The 16,371-nt window shown below is 42.4% G+C and overlaps 1 protein-coding gene and 1 pseudogene across 1 annotated transcript; both read right to left on the reverse strand.

The window, feature by feature from the left end:
- Positions 1-284: 284 nt before the first annotated feature.
- On the reverse strand, positions 285-15,315 carry LOC147897130 (phosphatidylinositol/phosphatidylcholine transfer protein SFH1-like). Its single transcript, XM_087381962.1, has 7 exons — positions 15,223-15,315; positions 1,909-2,243; positions 1,539-1,797; positions 1,363-1,399; positions 1,065-1,167; positions 848-958; positions 285-736 (listed from the first exon to the last, which is right to left on the reverse strand). Exons 2-7 carry the CDS (start codon positions 2,086-2,088, stop codon positions 581-583), a joined length of 846 nt encoding a protein of 281 aa, XP_087238088.1. The 5' UTR covers positions 2,089-2,243; positions 15,223-15,315; the 3' UTR covers positions 285-580.
- Positions 4,914-14,984, reverse strand: LOC147897131 (MFS-type transporter clz9-like; annotated as a pseudogene).
- Positions 15,316-16,371: the final 1,056 nt, after the last annotated feature.

The raw sequence follows: 16,371 nt of genomic DNA on the forward strand, positions 1-16,371 counted from the left end.
TTTTAAATTAGACTATGACCCCATGGAGTGGCATAAAAAACTCCTATTGATTGGAATAAAGGAAGAAATCCTCTAGATAAAATCATATTAAATTTGATGTCAAGATCACTGATCACACAGTAAACTTGCAAACATATATAATGGACAAGCAACATTTTTATTTTCACCTTTAAAAAAATCACCTTAGAAAAATACTCTCAATTTTGAGAAATTTGCAAAATATTAGGCAAATAGTTATATTTTAGCTACAAACTCTAAAATTTCAAGATTTTGAAAACCCTGAGAATGTTTTCTGTGAACAAAGGGCGAAATGCAATTCCATGAGGTGATAAAATCGGAAGCGTAATTAGCTCGTTATCAAAGGTGATAAAATGGGATTAAAGTTTCAAACGGCGAGATGTAATGAGCTCCTCATGAGAGGTGATGAGAAGGGATTAAGGTTTCGAACGGCGAGATGTAATTCATGGAGGTGATAAAATGTAATGGGCTCCTCATCAAAGGTGATAAAATGGAGAGATGTAATTAGCTCCACCGCTTTTTGCTTTTCTACACTAGTGAATGTTGAGCAGAGCAACCATCATCAGATACTTGCAGTAGTAGATGGTCCCCAATTCGCAGGATGCACGTCTTGCAGTAGCTTAAGCTCAGCTTTGCCACCATAAATCTTCGGAAGAATTTCCGCATCCACCTCCGCCAGAAGCACGTCCCTCACTTCATGCTCCTCCAAAAACGCTACCTGTACGTATCCCAGTAAGAAAGAGCTGCTGCTCAGTACGCTGTAGAGACGGCACGAAGCATTTCAATGCAAATACGGAGTTTGCTGAACCTGATCGTCGAGGTAGCTCACCCTTTCTGTCGTGGCTTTTGGCAGGACTTTAGCCATGATCTTCCACGCGCTAATGAAGAATTTGGGCGTGTTCACCATGTATAACTTCGAAATCATGCCTGGGTAGTGTTTCTGTCAAGAGCAGACGACTCTCAGTAACTTCCATTGGCATCAGGAACTTCCCTTCTTGCCACTTTCGTGCAGCGTAGCCACAAATCTGCCAACAGCAGCTGCTTACCTGCTGAAACTGAAATCCTACCAAAAGCGATTTTGTATCTAGGTTCTTCAACGTCAAATAACTCATGTCCAATATCGCCAGCGCTGTCTCGCATCCTGGTGCACTGCATATGGCAAATTTTGGTAAAGAAATAAAAACCTAGTTGGTGGCTGTCGCTGAAATACTGAAATTTCAACATTTGCCACACAAATTACGAACGAGACTAGAGCGGACCATTGTTTTTGCTCTCGTGTACTAGAGACATATTTCCAAGCTAGCGCACGCGTTTGAAGTTATTTTACTCCACCATTTCTCTTACCTCGCCCTTAACTTCTCCTGGACATATGCGTTAAAACCTGAAAAATGAATAACAATGTAGACAATCAACGTACAAACTTAAAATCCATCTGAGATCAAAAAATTTCTACCATAACATTAAAAGAATGCGAGCCTCTTTTCGTCCAGTCACTCTTGAGGCTGGTTTTTAAGCCTTACGTCTCAAGGTCTCCGCACTGTGTTTGCCGGGTGGAGTCTTGCCCAAAAAAGTCACAAGAACGGGCAATCCTTTCTTCGAAATTCCCTGGAGTGAGATCCCCTTATCGTCCAATACACTGCTCACTTCACTGTCTGGTATATACCCGAGTGGCATATACGACTTTCTCCACTTTTGAAACTGCACGAGCATCTTTGCTGCTTTGTCCGGATTCATAGAGTATTCCATCAGGAACCTGAGACACATTGCCTCATCCCCTACCTGAGCCAAGAAACCAGGCTAGCATAAAGTTGCTTTGGAAAAAAGAAGGCGTCTATCCTAAACAAGAGCACATCAGATGGGAGAACCCGATTGGTTTACGATTGACAGTACCTTGTAATATCCACCGTGCTTGTCTATGGCCTTGCGCATGTCTGCAAGCTCCTTCGCATACTTATCTAGAGCCATATGCAGGTCTGAAAGCTCCTCCACATGCACGACGCCGTTGAGCGCTGTGCTTGGGGGGTTCTCCATCTCCAAATCAGTACCCACATAAAGGTCACCGTCGCCCATATCGAGCTCGGAGGGGACTGATCCTCGTTCCGTCGATGGCAAAGGGAGGGAGCCGGACTCTCTTGACACGGGGACAGAAAAATGAGAAACCCAGAGCAAGTAAAAGGGGAAGAGAGTGAGCTTGAGCTTTGGAAGTAAGGGTCGGAACGGCGACGCTCTCGTGCAAGCCAATGGATCAACTTATAGTCATATTGTCGAGCCTTCCTTGAATTTCCCTTGCGGTGCGCAGCTAACCGGAATATGACTAGTCATTAAGTCTTTGACGTCTTGTACGTTAGGCAATGCTCTTTTTCAAAAGCATTTAAGGACTTCCAAGTAGTTGTTGTACATACATCACATTCTATCATCCTTCTCCTTCTCACTTGCTCCCTTGAAATCTAGGGTAAAGGGGCAAGTGTCGTGCCCCCCTAACTTGTAGGGCGCACAGCTTCCGCTTCCTTGTGGATTTTGCGCAATTGGAGTGGGGAATTCCTTTGCAGTGCAGAGATCATCTTCCAGTAAACTTTGGGAGCAATTCACCGATCATGAAGTGTCCATCCGCAAGGATTATCGAAATGTGACACGCAAAAGTGGGGGTGCTTCACTACGCAAACATGGGCCTCTGCAAAAATGCAATGCCTCCAAAGATGTGGACTCTTCAAGCCCAAAATCCTGAAGGCTCAGATGCGTGGTTAGCCATTTCAAGGGGTGAGACGTCAACCATGTGTTCCTCTCTATGATGCCCTCTTCTAACTCATATGGCATCTCGGGTCCAATAGTAGTCCATAGAAGGCCTTGCTCTATCGCCCCTCTATGTCCATAATTTGCCCATTGCATGTCTTGTGACCACCCACTGGATTACGTGAACTTGCATGCTATTTTTGCTCCTAAAGTTTGAACCTAAAGGTTGGCTCCTGCAGCAATACAGTGCAATGTCGAGAGTCTCATGTTGTGCAGGAATTCCAGCAACCAATCCCAACCAATTTGAGTTTGGCAGCCCTTGCTGCTTGCTTAAAACTTTACTGGCAGCAGAAATAGTTGCATTGACACTGACAATCAGTAGACTTGTATGCAGCCTGGATTGCCTCTTTTGTCTTTCTTGAGATGAGATGCTGCTTTGGAGGGCCATTGGCAAGGCTGGATTCACTTTCATGAAATTATTCAATTGTATGCAAGAAAGAGACGTGGAGTTCAAGTAGCAAAGGCGATGGTTCAAGGGGCTAGAAAGAGGGGAGCCATTTCACTACATTCAGAGCATTTTTGGGCTGCATGTTTTCTTGTGCTCGGTTTTGGAAATGAACCTGTCGTTGTAGAAGTCAAGGTTGTAGAATTGATCTCTTTCATAAGGAGAGGTGTGCTCCACTTGGCAATTCGTTGTTTCACATCCTTCTCTCACTGTCATGCTGCTTTATAGCTCCTGCGCCTCTGCACCGATATGCTAGAGGATGCTGAAAAATCATGTGTTTCTCAAATTCAGGATCGGTGGGACATATCCCTGTATTGGAGAAATATTGGCTGTGTCAACAGGTTGATGAGTATGTCTGGCAAGATGTTACAGAATTGTGGAATTTACATAAGGTTCATATGCAATACTCAAGCTAGAAGGAAAAACTGGAGCTTAGTCCAACTGGAGATTCTTTTTTGGCATTAATACCAAATAGTGTATAGTAGGAACCAAATCCCTGTCATGAGATTGTGTCTTCTATATTATAAAACCATTGTCATTTTGTATGTCCATCAGATTATACACTTCAGTATGGCTCTTGTAGGCATAAAAGTGGCGTATTTTTGTTGTTTTTATTTTTCTAGAGATTATTCTTTGTGTTATTATATTCAGCAAGCAACAAGGGTTGCCAATTGACTTAGATATTAAAATTGCTCTTAAGAAGCATTTCACAAGGGCACTCATAGTCGTAGACAAAATTAAATTCAGCTATAATTTCCACCTAGATTCAATTCGTAGTAGTAAGATGGGTTCTTTCAATACCAAATCTTAGTTGGCTCTTCCACTCATGTGGGGAAAACAGCTCACAATAGAGCACAAAGCTTCCAAAAGGGGCTCAGTACAAAATAGTAATCGGCTTGATTACAATGCTTAATTCACAAGAGAAGACCATCCCACACAATCTCTGTGTTTGGCCTCCAAAAAAGAGCATGTAAAGACTTCCTCTTTCAATGGTAACTGGGGGTTGCATACAAGTTCATTTGATTGTTTGCCCTCTTTGCCCTCGAAGCTTCAAACCGATGGGCATGAGCCATGCGATGCTTTACAGTAGGCACATGTAGGGAAATAAGACCCTCGCTATGCAGAGGAACACCTCCCCACAAAGCTGCCCTCAATTTCATCTCGAATTGGGCTTGCTGAATCTCCCATGCCTTTCTGGCTACCTTGGCTTGTCGCTCCTCAATTCTTTGCTTTTCTTTGGCCACTCTTGCTTGTTGTCATTCCCTCTGCCTTAGCTCTTTTTGCCTCCTCCTTACCTCCTTCATTCTCTCCACCTCCATCTTCTTTGCATTCTTGGCCCGCATGGTATCTATATATTGAGCAGATGTTATAATAATTGAATGGCTATAGTCCACATACGCCTCTCCTTGCACCCTAGCAATGGTCACATTTTCACGAGGTACTTGCAGTAGGTCCACCACCCATGCATTCAGGGTTTGATTCTCCTACATAGGAATTGTTATGCCCATGCTGTTGAGAGTTGCCACTGCTACTCCCTCCAAGTTTGCATTCTCCAGTGTGGTTGGAACCTAAGTAGGATCAACCTCATACCGTGGTTATTCAACCTCACTAATATCAGCCTCTACAAATTCTAGAGTTGGCTCCAACTGCATAGGCGGCTCTATAACTGCAATCTCAATGGCATTAGATGGCATGTGATCAAAACAAAGAGCTTCACTATTGAATGGCCGGACTCCAGTGGCACGGAATCCTGCCTTATGTTTGACTCCATGAGAGTGGTAGCTAGAGCTAGGGTTGATATGCCAGCAAGATCTGTCTTTGAAACTTGGGGACAAAAGTTATTCATTAGCGAAACCGACCTCTCTTTGTTGAAATTGCTCTTGAAAGACTTGAAGATCAACACATCAAGGGGTTGGAGCTTGTGAGAGGTGTGTGCCCATCGATTATGAACAGGTGCCTGTCGGTTGGTGTGACTCCATTTGGAAGGGAGTTCTTGAAATGCTCAAGCCATGCAACAAACCATTGGCCAGTCATCCAAGCCTTATTTTGCATTTACATGGTAGCCCCATCCTCACACTGGCTTAGATAATTTCGAATTGCTTTCTTGCCTTTGAATATGTAATAACCCAAAAGGGCAAATCTGGCTACGTTCACATAACAAAGAATGGTACACCACTCCCTTGAATTAGGCCTTAGCCCATATACTTGCCTTGACCCTTTTCAAGCAAGTAGAGTCTAGCATATAGTAGCTACCTTCAAGCTCAAATCATAACTGTAATGCCTCGACCCGACTCAACTTCCAAAGCACCACTCTACTAATGCCTTCTCCTCTTGTTCAGATAGTATAGGTGTTGGTCCCTTGCGTTTTTTGTTTGTTCTTCCTTCCAACCATGCAAGACCAACTCATGCCCCACTGTTTTGAGCAGGCTTGCATTGACAATCCATTATCATGTACCTCCATTGCATCATGCATGTCCTTTTTAGTCCAATCTCTCTCTACCCTTTTCTTGGTACGATCAGGTCTTGCTAGGGGGCTGCACATGTAGCTGCTGGAGGGGTTGCACATGTAGAAACCGGAGGGGTTGTACATGCAACTTTGCTGAAGGATGAACCACCATGGCTGGAGGGTTTGGTAACACTCTTGGTCTTCTAAATAAGTGCTGTGAAGGCCGGCTCCTTCCATTAAGAGAAGATTGGGTGCTTCTAGTTTTCATGGTACTCACGATACCAATGCAATTACTCTTGTGTTGAAAAACACAAATCAATAGATCGTGTTGTGTGTTGATAAACACACAAAATAGTGTGTGTTGGTGCTATATTGAGAGACAGAAATGCGTGTTCACAAACATAGAACACAATGTGTGGAGTTGTCCTATTTAAAAAGAAGAAGAAAGACAATCAATACTAATTGAGCAGCTTTGATGCTCAATGAGTAGCTTTGATGCTAAGTGAAAAAAATAAAGCAAACAAGAGCCAATCAATACTAACTAAGCAACTACTTGAGCACATAATCGATGCGAGCAATGCACACAAATTGATGCTATAACCAAGCACCATAGCTAACTATCATTCGGTGGAAATAAGCCACACAAGATCTGGAAATGACCCATTTCAATTCAAATCATATGTATGGGTCAATATGCCATATATTCATTTGGAGCACTCACCAAATGCTTACAAAATTGAGACGACGATATTCTAGTGCAATGACTCTACTGTTGTGAAGATAGTGGGAGAGAAGGAAGGAGTCGCACTTGTGGCTTTCTCACATACACAATGGGGGAATACACACAAAGGTGAAGGCTGAAAACAGTTTTCCTCTTCTTAGTTGTGAAAGCCAAAAGAACTCTAGTACAAAGAGATAGAAGAACCCTATATGTGGGTCTCAAACCAAACTCAGCTAACTAAGGTGGCATACTAACTGAGCCACAAACTAGAGTACATAAGGATAGCTGTCATCTAGCTATTATTCATGGGTGGTGTACCAACCGCATCTGCAGCTAACAAGTCGGTGACATAAATGCACAACAGTCACCCTGGCATATCACGAGTGGAGCTTGATATCTCAACACTCCCCCTCGAGCTCAATCCCAATTCCTACACACCAAGTAGGTCTCTGAACTTGCGTAGCTTCTTTGCGCCCAATCCCATATTTGGACATCATGTCCAATCCATACTGCCTTTGTAAGAGCCGTATCCCACTTGGTGATCTAATCACCTCAATGTCCAAGAAATAATGTAGCTCTCCCAAATTCTTCATCTCAAACTTCTGCTTCAATAGCATTTTCACATGAAGGATATCTTCATCACTATCACCTGTGATGATCAAATCATTAACATAAATGACAAGCAGCATAATACCTTTCTCTGTTTTTCTCATATAAAGTGAGAAATCTGCCTGGGAAATCTGAAAGCCAATAGTGACAAGATACTGTCCTATCTTGTCAGACCATGCTCTAGGTGCTTGCTTCAAGCCATACAAGGCTTTCTTCAACCTGCAAGCAAACTTAGGATGAACAGCATGAACATAACCTAGTGGCTGCTCCATAAAGACCTCTTCTTGCAAATCACCATGCAAGAAGGCATTCTTTACATCCATCTGATGTAAAGACCATCCCTTTGATGCAACCATAGCAATGACTGCTCTTACAGTTGCCATCCTTGCAACCGGACTGAATGTTTCTTCATAATCAATGCCATATGTCTGTGCATACCCTTTGACAACTAATCTTGCCTTGGATCTGTTCACAGAACCATCTGCATTGTGCTTCACCTTATAAACCCACTTACAACCAATTGCATTCTTGTCTTTAGGCAAGGCACCAATTCCCATGTAGCATTTGCTTCCAAGGCATCCATTTCTTCATCCATGGCTTTCTCCCATTTTTCATTTCCCATGGCTTGCTCAAAAGAAGTGGGTTCTGGTTCCTATATCACATATAGGCATAGTGAATGGCTGTAAATCCATCATATTTCAGCCTATCCACAGGATACCTAGCTCTGGTAGACCTGTGCCAAATAGGCTCACTTCCAAGTGCTCTCAAAACATCCCTAGTCTTCCTTACCCTAGGTGTAACAATAGAAGGAATACCCAATTCATCATCAATGCTCTGTTCTGAGCCACTGGATTCACCATTCACATAAGAGTGACCTGCATTCACATCAAACATGGGCTAATCTACGTTCTCTTTTCCTTTTCATGATACCTGCATACCACTATCTGCATCGCTTTGAGGAGATTCTCCTAATCTCAATCTGCTTGTCCATGGCAAAGTATGTGAACCACTGCTAGAGGACACTGCAGGTCCACTAATATTTTGTGATTGCAGCTGTGAATTCTGTATAGCATTACCATTTTGTGCATCTACATCATCAATCACATTTACTGGTTTATACCAGCTGCTCATCTCATCAAAAACATCTCTGCTCACTGTAAACTTACGAGTAGAAGGGTTATAGCATCTATACCCTTTCTGTTGCAGAGAATAACCAATAAAGATGCACTTCCCAGCTTTTGGATCCAACTTCTCAACTCATCTAGCACATGAACATAGGAAATGCAACCAAACATTTTCAAATGAGAAATATCTGGTTTCCTACCAGTATATATATCCTCTGGCATCATGCCATGTATTGCTGCAGTGGGAGTCCTATTGATTATGTAAACTGCTGTAGCAACTGCTTCAGCCCAATAATAATCTGGTAGGTCTTTTTCATTTAGCATGGCCTAAGATACCTCTATGCCTGCTTTTCCTTTTTACAAGTCCATTTTGCTGTGGGGTATGATTGCATGAATATTGCTGCTTTATGCCATGCTCCTACAGGAACCTTGCAAACTCATTTGAGAGGTACTCTCCCCCTCCATATGATCTTAGGCATTTTATTTGCAAGCCTGTTTCTTTTTCAACCATAGCTTTAAAAGCTTTGAAATGCCCAAACACTTCACTTTTCTTTTTCATAAAATACACCCAAACTTTTCTGCTATAATCATCAATAAAAATGACAAAATAATGACAGCCTCCAAGAGATGTAGCTTTAGTAGTCCACACATCAGAGTGGATTAATTCCAATGGCTTCTTACTCTCTTGAACATGTCTGGGAAATGGATTCCTTGCCTGTTTTCCAAATTGATAGGCCTCACATACCTTATGCATTTCTGCAACCTTGAATTTAGGCAATCTCGCAACAATATTTTGGGCCTGCATTGATTTAAGTCATTGTACATTAACATGACCAATGCGTTTATGCTAGATATCAATATCTGCAACTACGCTGGTCCTATGTGCAAACATTGCTACACTCAATTCAGGCATGTTCGCATCCAACGTAAACATCTTGCCCTTCTTCTTTCCTTTTGATATTAAGCGACCATTATTTTTCATATCCTCAACAAAGCATCCATGAGGATTAAATCTGACCTGCAAGCCCTACTCAACCATTTGACCAACAGAAACCAGGGTCTTGGTGATATTTGGGACATGAAATACATGAGACAGGTATTTCTTTTTCCCATCCTGCATAGACGAAGGAATTTTACCAATCTGCACAATAGGATGTGCGATATCATCACCAGTCTCCACAAATCCTTGTCTTTCCATTTTCCTTGCATCCTGCATGCATTCTGCATGACCTGTCATGTGGTTTGATGCACCTGAGTCAACATACCACACATCATTGCTTTCTTCTGCACTTGTCACAGAATTGGTCATGTGCTACACCATAAACAAATGCACATTTCTGTCATCGCCCTATCTACTAAAGAATGCATAATTGCCTTGCTACAATTTTCCATTCATAATGTCATTCTACTTTTTGTACCAGTCTTTAGCCATATGACCCATTTTACCATAGTAGTAGCATTCAACATTGCTCTTTGCATTTCAGCCTCTTTGCCATCCACCAGGACCTCTTTGGCTCTCCCTACCTCTAGAGTTACCACGTCCTCCTCCATAGGACTGGTTTTCTTGAGTTTGTTGCATATTCGGATTTCTACTACGGTCTCTAGATCGGCCTCCTCTACCTCTGCCTCTTCTAGCATTTGAGTAGAAGACAGTTTCTTTTAAAGTTCCTCCTGAAGAAGATGCACCACCATTTCTCTGCTCTTCAAAAATTAGAAGAGCAAACAACTCAAAATCAGGAAATTTTTCACGGACGGAAATGGATGTCCGAAACTGTGCATAATCCTTTCCTAGACCATTCAAGGTCACAGAAACTAAATCATCATCTTCCACTGGCGACCCAATGGAAGCAAGTGCATCTGCAATTTTCTTCACCTTCATGTGGTAGTCATTGATGCTCATATTTTCTCTCTGCACATTGTGCAACTCATGCTTGAGCTACATTTTCTTGGCTTGCGTATTTGTGCTGTACATTTTTGCCAAAGTATCCCATGCCTCCTTTGGCGTACTTGCAACTTGAATATGCACATTTTTATAGAATCTGAAATACTGATAGACAGCCAGTACATAACTTTTCTGGCTCTCTCATGTCACCCTTTAAATGCCTGCATTTCTTGTTGATTGGGAACATTAGGAAGAACTGGTTCTTCTTCATTTCCTGTAATGAACTCCCAATAGCCTTTTCCCATAAGGAAATTCGTCATTCTAAACTTCCATGCTTGGAAGTTGTTCTTGTCAAGCTTTTCAGTGACAATCTGTGAAAGAGAATCAGACGCCATTAGAGAACACTGCAAAATATTCTATCACTGTAAAAAACACAGCTTCTACCTCACAAGGGCAAATCTGCAAAACTGACGAAAGTGGTATTTGACCACCCAGTCACTTCCTAGTGACGATTATGCATGAACAAGTAATAAGGATGATTATGTAACTCCCAATATCTCTGCACACAGGCATACGATGGAATTTCTGTGACAAGTTTTCACCGACTTGCAAAGCAGTGGTCGCACTTTAAAAACAGGGCCTTTTTCTCAATGCTTGCGGAGAACTTTCGCCTCTGAAACAGGTCCCGAAATGGCCTCGAATCAGAAAAATAAAGTCATCTATCCCGCAGCATGTACTGCCGTCTTACCACACCGCGAAGGGCATCTCAATCTGAGACAATGCACTCTTGCACTTTCTGGCTATGCTACCTGCAAAGATTTGCTCCCAAACTCAAAAAAGGAAAGCAACACTGGTCGTCTTACTAGGACACCGCGAAATTGGTTTGCTTTCTTGAGCTCCTTACCACGAACCAGGCTCTGATACCATGTGAAGATAGTGGGAGAGAAGGAAGGAGTCTCACTTGCGGCTTTCTCACATACACAATGGGGGAATACACACAAAGGTGGAGGCTGAAAACAGTTTTTCTCTTCTTAGTTGTTAAAGCCAAAAGAACTCTAGTACAAAGAGATAGAAGACCCCTATATGTGGGTCTTAAACCAAACTCAGCTAACTAAGGTGGCCTAACTGAGCCATGAACTAGAGTAAATAAGGATAGTTGTCATCTAGCTATTATTCATGGGCGGTGTACCAACCGCATCTATAGCTAACAAGTCAGTGACATAAATGCACAATGGTCACCCTGGCATATCACGAGTGGAGCTCGATATCTCAACAACTGTAGGAGTACGTCATAGTCCTGAATAGAGAATTTCTTCTTCTTTGGGTTTGGGGCTTGGACTCTACTGACAGTGGACGTCATTGGTTGAGGGATAGCTAGAACCTTCTTTCTAGTTTGTTGGTGGTGTTTGGCGGCGAAGAGAATCCCAAACTTCACATGAATACCTCCATAGTAGCACGTTCTACATCCTTGGCAATCGAGGAGAATATCAAAACAAACGATCCCCCTCACAATTGGGTGCCTCTTGATCAAACAGGTAATGCATTCGCAAGGTGGCTCATTGTACTGCATTTCTTCTATCACAGGAAGGTGGAGAAAATGATAGTTTAATCAAGATCCTGGGTTCTTATAGTTCTTCAAAACAAGGTCCACGCTAGATGCTTGTCGTTTGATTGGTTGCCACTTAGTTGATTTTGAATTGAAGGGCTCATAGATGCAGAGATTGATAAAACGAAGAGGATCGTAAGAGAACACTTGAAGAAGTGGATTGGGCCATTGATTTCGAATCGCAGGGCTTGGAGATGACGGGACCTGTGGTGATCCGTTTTGTAGTCGGCACTGTGCTAGGGCTCATTGAAATCGGTGGTTGTTACAAGTGAATTTGTGGGTGGGTGAGGACCAAAACCGTGGCACAATGATTGAATTTGTGGCTGGGCGAGATGCAAGCTACGGCGCTACAATTTAATTCATGGTTGACCAGAATTGTGGTGAAGGAGAGTTAATCGTGAGGCTCAAAGCATTGCTCATTCGTACTAGGCACAGAGTGGGTGGGAATTGGTGCTTTTTTGCCTAGCATTAGGTGTGGAGCATCAGGGATCCACGGCTTTGGATGTCTATTGTAGGTTGCATCCATACACACTGTTGTGGGGGGCTTTTGGTGGGTGCCCCTTTACTGGACCGCTTACCCTATTTGTAAAATGGTGCCTTCCTCGTTCCACATCCCCTTCGCCCCACCCCTCACTTTTGCTTAGAGCTAGTGCACATGAGACACAAATGCACAGTTGGTGGCATAACAAGATTTTGTTCATGCACATAAATTGCTCAAGGAGGCTTTGGCATTTAATAAAGGTTGGTGGAGCATTTAATAGAGATTGGACAGAGGTTTGAGCACTTGCAAGGAGCTCTGCACTTGAGAGGTGGGAAGTTCTCATTGGCCTACCCATCCAAATCTGTACATTTTTGGGAGCATTGAAGGCACTTTAACCCCCTCTCAGTTTGAAATGCTGGCCTCCTATTGGCTAGAGGTGAAATAGAGCACTGGTGCTCAAAATGGCACTTTCAAAAAATGAATTGCACAAAGGAGCACCAATGGCACTGCAACTGTGCCTCGAGATTTGAGCTAGCCTTCAAAACTCACCACCAATGGTGCATTTTAGGGCGTGTGTGCACTAAACCTTAGGCTTAGTGCACACACAGATGGGAATGCACCACCAATGGAGACTGGCTCCAATATCGAGGCAAGGATAGAGCGCCACTAATGCTAGAACTAGCACCTCCATTTTGGAGGATGTAGATTTGAGCATTGGGGCTCAATTTCGCATCCAACCAATCTCGGATTGCCACTTGGATATGAGCATTGTTTTCAATGCTCCCTCACAGTCTAGAGCCTCTGTATAGCCAATAAAAACCCTGCAGCTCCCTGGAGGGTCGTTAGCTTTGCAAGAGTGCAGCTCTCTTCAAGTAGTCAGCATGCATTAGATACTTTCCCTTCTTTTTTCATGCGTAAAAACTCATTGAAGCTCCAAAATCACACCAAATGCACATTTTTGGGTTCATGGGCACAGACTCTTAGCCATGGAGCATACCTCATCCCTCTCCGAAGAGGATTCGCATCTCACAATAAGTTGCTTTCATGTTCCATTCATAAGTTGCCATCTCATAGTAGTCATCCATATCCTAAATCTTAATAACTAATCCAGCTTGTTTATTTGTACAAAAAAAAAAGTGACATGCTTCTTGAGGTGCACAAACATGTGCTACCTAAAGGGCTTATCTCCCTTACATAGGGAGATTATCCCAACATAGCATAGTGTCTTGTAGTAAGAACAAAAGATGAAAGATGAAGCCTAGATGCATGACATGAGAGATGTTTTGCTTTTTGGTATGTGGAGTTATTTTGACTTTGATGGCATAATTCTAGAAGTACAACCCAACCCATCTTTAACCTATTAACCCATGGACACCCAAAAAAAAAAAGAGAGGACACATGGCAGCTTGGAAGAGAAGAGCCTGCGATGTGTCACAAAGAAGGAGCTCTTGGATCGAGGCTTGGAGGGAGGAGGAGGTGGAAAGATGAGAGAAAGGCTTTGGGGAGGTGGAAAGACACAAGGCAGCATTAGGGGCAAGGAGGAGATAGAAGGTCAATGGAATGTAGGAGGTGGAAGGTCACCTTTGGGAGGAAGGAGGAGATGGAAGGTTAATGGAATGAAAGAAGGAGATGGAAGGTCTCAGAGCCATGGTTAAGACTTAGCCAAAATTTAAAAATCCAATCCAAGTATGCGAGGTGAATTGATTAGAAATTTAAGAATCAAAGATCCACCTTCAGATGGTGAGTGGTTGAGGATGGTCATGCATCATTGCCTGTGCAAAGCACGGGTTCAGTACTTGTGCTTCTCTATTGAACTTTCTTCTAAGGACATGAACAATTTATGAGCATGCTCCTACATGAAGAGGTTGAGCTAGACTAAGGTATGGTGTGCAAACATAACTCAAAGTATCTACTCAAAGCCAATAGGTATAATAGATTTCTTGAGGGAAGATATTATTTTCCAATATAATTTCCATCATTTTTTAATTAGACAATGACCCCATCGATTTGGCATAACAACTCCTATTGATTGGAATAATGGAAGATACCCTCTAGATAAAATCATATTAAATTTGATGTCAAGATCACTAATCATAGTAAACTTACAAACATATATAATGGACCACCAACATTTTCATTTTCACCTTTGAAAAAATCGCCTTAGAAAAATACTCTCAATTTTGAGAAATTTGCAAAATATTAGGCAAAAGAGTTATAGTTTAGCTACAAACTCTAAAATTTATGTGAACAAAGGGGCGAGATGCAACTAGTTCCATCATCAAAGGTGACAAATTGGATTAATTTGGAAGCGTAATTAGCTCCTGATCAAAGGTGATAAAATGGGATTAAAGTGCGAGATGTAATGAGCTCCTCCTCATCAAGAGGTGATAAAATGGAATGAGCTCCTTATCAGTAGTGATAAAATGGCGAGATGTAATTAGCTCCACCGCTTTTTGCTTATCTATAGTAGTGATACTAGTGAATGAGCGGAGCAACCATCATCAGATCCGTGCAGTAGTAGATGGTCCCCAATTCGCAGGATGCACGTCTTGCGGTGGCTTAAGCTCAGCTTTGCCACCATAAATCTTCGGAAGGACTTCCGCATCCACATCCAGAAGCACGTCCCTCACTTCATGCTCCTCCAAAAACGCTACCTGTACGTACGTATCCCAATAAGAAAGAGCTGCTGCTCAGTACGCTGTGGAGACTGCACGAAGCATTTCAATGCAAATAAGGCGTTTGCTGAACCTAGTCGTCGAGGTAGCTCACCCTTTCTGTCGTGGCTTTTGGCAGGACTTTAGCCATGGCCTTCCACGCGCTAATGAAGAATATGGACGTGTTCACCATGTATAACTTCGCCATCATGCCCGGGTAGACGACTCTCAGTAACTTCCATTAGGAACTTCCCTTCTTGCAACTTTCGTACAGCGTAGTCACAAATCTGCCAACAGCAGCTGCTTCCCTGCTGAAACTGAAATCCTATCAAAAGCGATTTTGCATCTAGGTTCTTCAACGTCAAATAACTCATGTCCAATATCGCCAGCGCTGTCTCGCATCCTGGTGCACTGCATATGGCAAATTTTGGTAAAGAAATAACTACCACGAGCCAAAGGTCTGCAACGCTCGAGACAACGCGTGAAGATGCAATTGGTGCGTCGTGCAGGCCAGTGGATCAACTTACAGTTATATTGTGGAGCCTTCCTTGCCTTGCGGTACGCAGGTAACCGCATTGTGACTAGTCATTAAGTCTTTCAGCTCTTGTACGTTACTCAATGCTCTTCTTCAACAGCATTTAAGGACTTCCACATCACATTCTATCATTCTTCTCTTGCTCCCTTGGAATCTTGTAGTACAAGGGTGCCCTCTTCGAATATCCGCTTTGCCCCACCCACCCTCTTCTGCGTAGCCATTGTCATACCACGTCCCTCTCCGAAGAGGATGCCAAGGAGCATACCTAGTCCCTCTCCCACGAGGATTCACATCTCACAATAAGTGGCTTTCATGTTCCATTCATACGTTTCCATCTCATAGTAGTCATCCAAATCATAAATCTTAATGTGACTACACAACTAATCTGCATGTTCTCACAAGCTTCCTTGAAAATGGCTTATGGGTTCATTCCTTCTCTTTGGGAAAAGATTAACATTTTTGGCAAAATGCTTGAAAATTGATATATTTCAATGAATCCAATTTTGACATTTAAATTGATGAGAAAACTCCTCTTTCATCCCAATGAAATTACTTTTCTTTAATTATTTTTTGGTGGTTTGACATCGAAAGTGATGAGACTACATGCTTAATGTTCTTGTTCATCCAAATCAAACTCCTTTCTTCTAGTTGGTCTCTTATCATCACTGGCACTAATAAAGTTTGTGCTTGAACAAACTTTAGTTTAAGAGTGTTTGCCTCTCTTGCTTATGATCATGCCTTCGATGGACTTGGTAACAAACTTGATGTCAAGTTAGTTAAACGTGTGTTTACAAGATGTCAAAAATGCAAAAAATTGAACGTCCCCTTACTATGTCCAACTAACCCCATGATCATTCCTTAGAACTCATGGATGGCTTAAAGAACTTCTTGAAAAGCCTTCAATGAATTCCAAGTAGTTGGTGCATATATATCATATGTCATCCTTCTCTTAATCCCTTGGAATATTGTACAATGTGAGAAGGTGCCCTTCTTGATGTTCCATTGCCCCCACATATGATATAACCATTTTCATCATTCGCGATCACTAGTTCAATAAACT

The sequence above is a fragment of the Dipteris shenzhenensis genome, chromosome 11 (genome assembly GCF_047967505.1).
Source record: "Dipteris shenzhenensis isolate YYH24624 ecotype China chromosome 11, Dip_SZ_1.0, whole genome shotgun sequence".
In the NCBI taxonomy this organism is placed as follows: Eukaryota; Viridiplantae; Streptophyta; class Polypodiopsida; order Gleicheniales; family Dipteridaceae; genus Dipteris; species Dipteris shenzhenensis.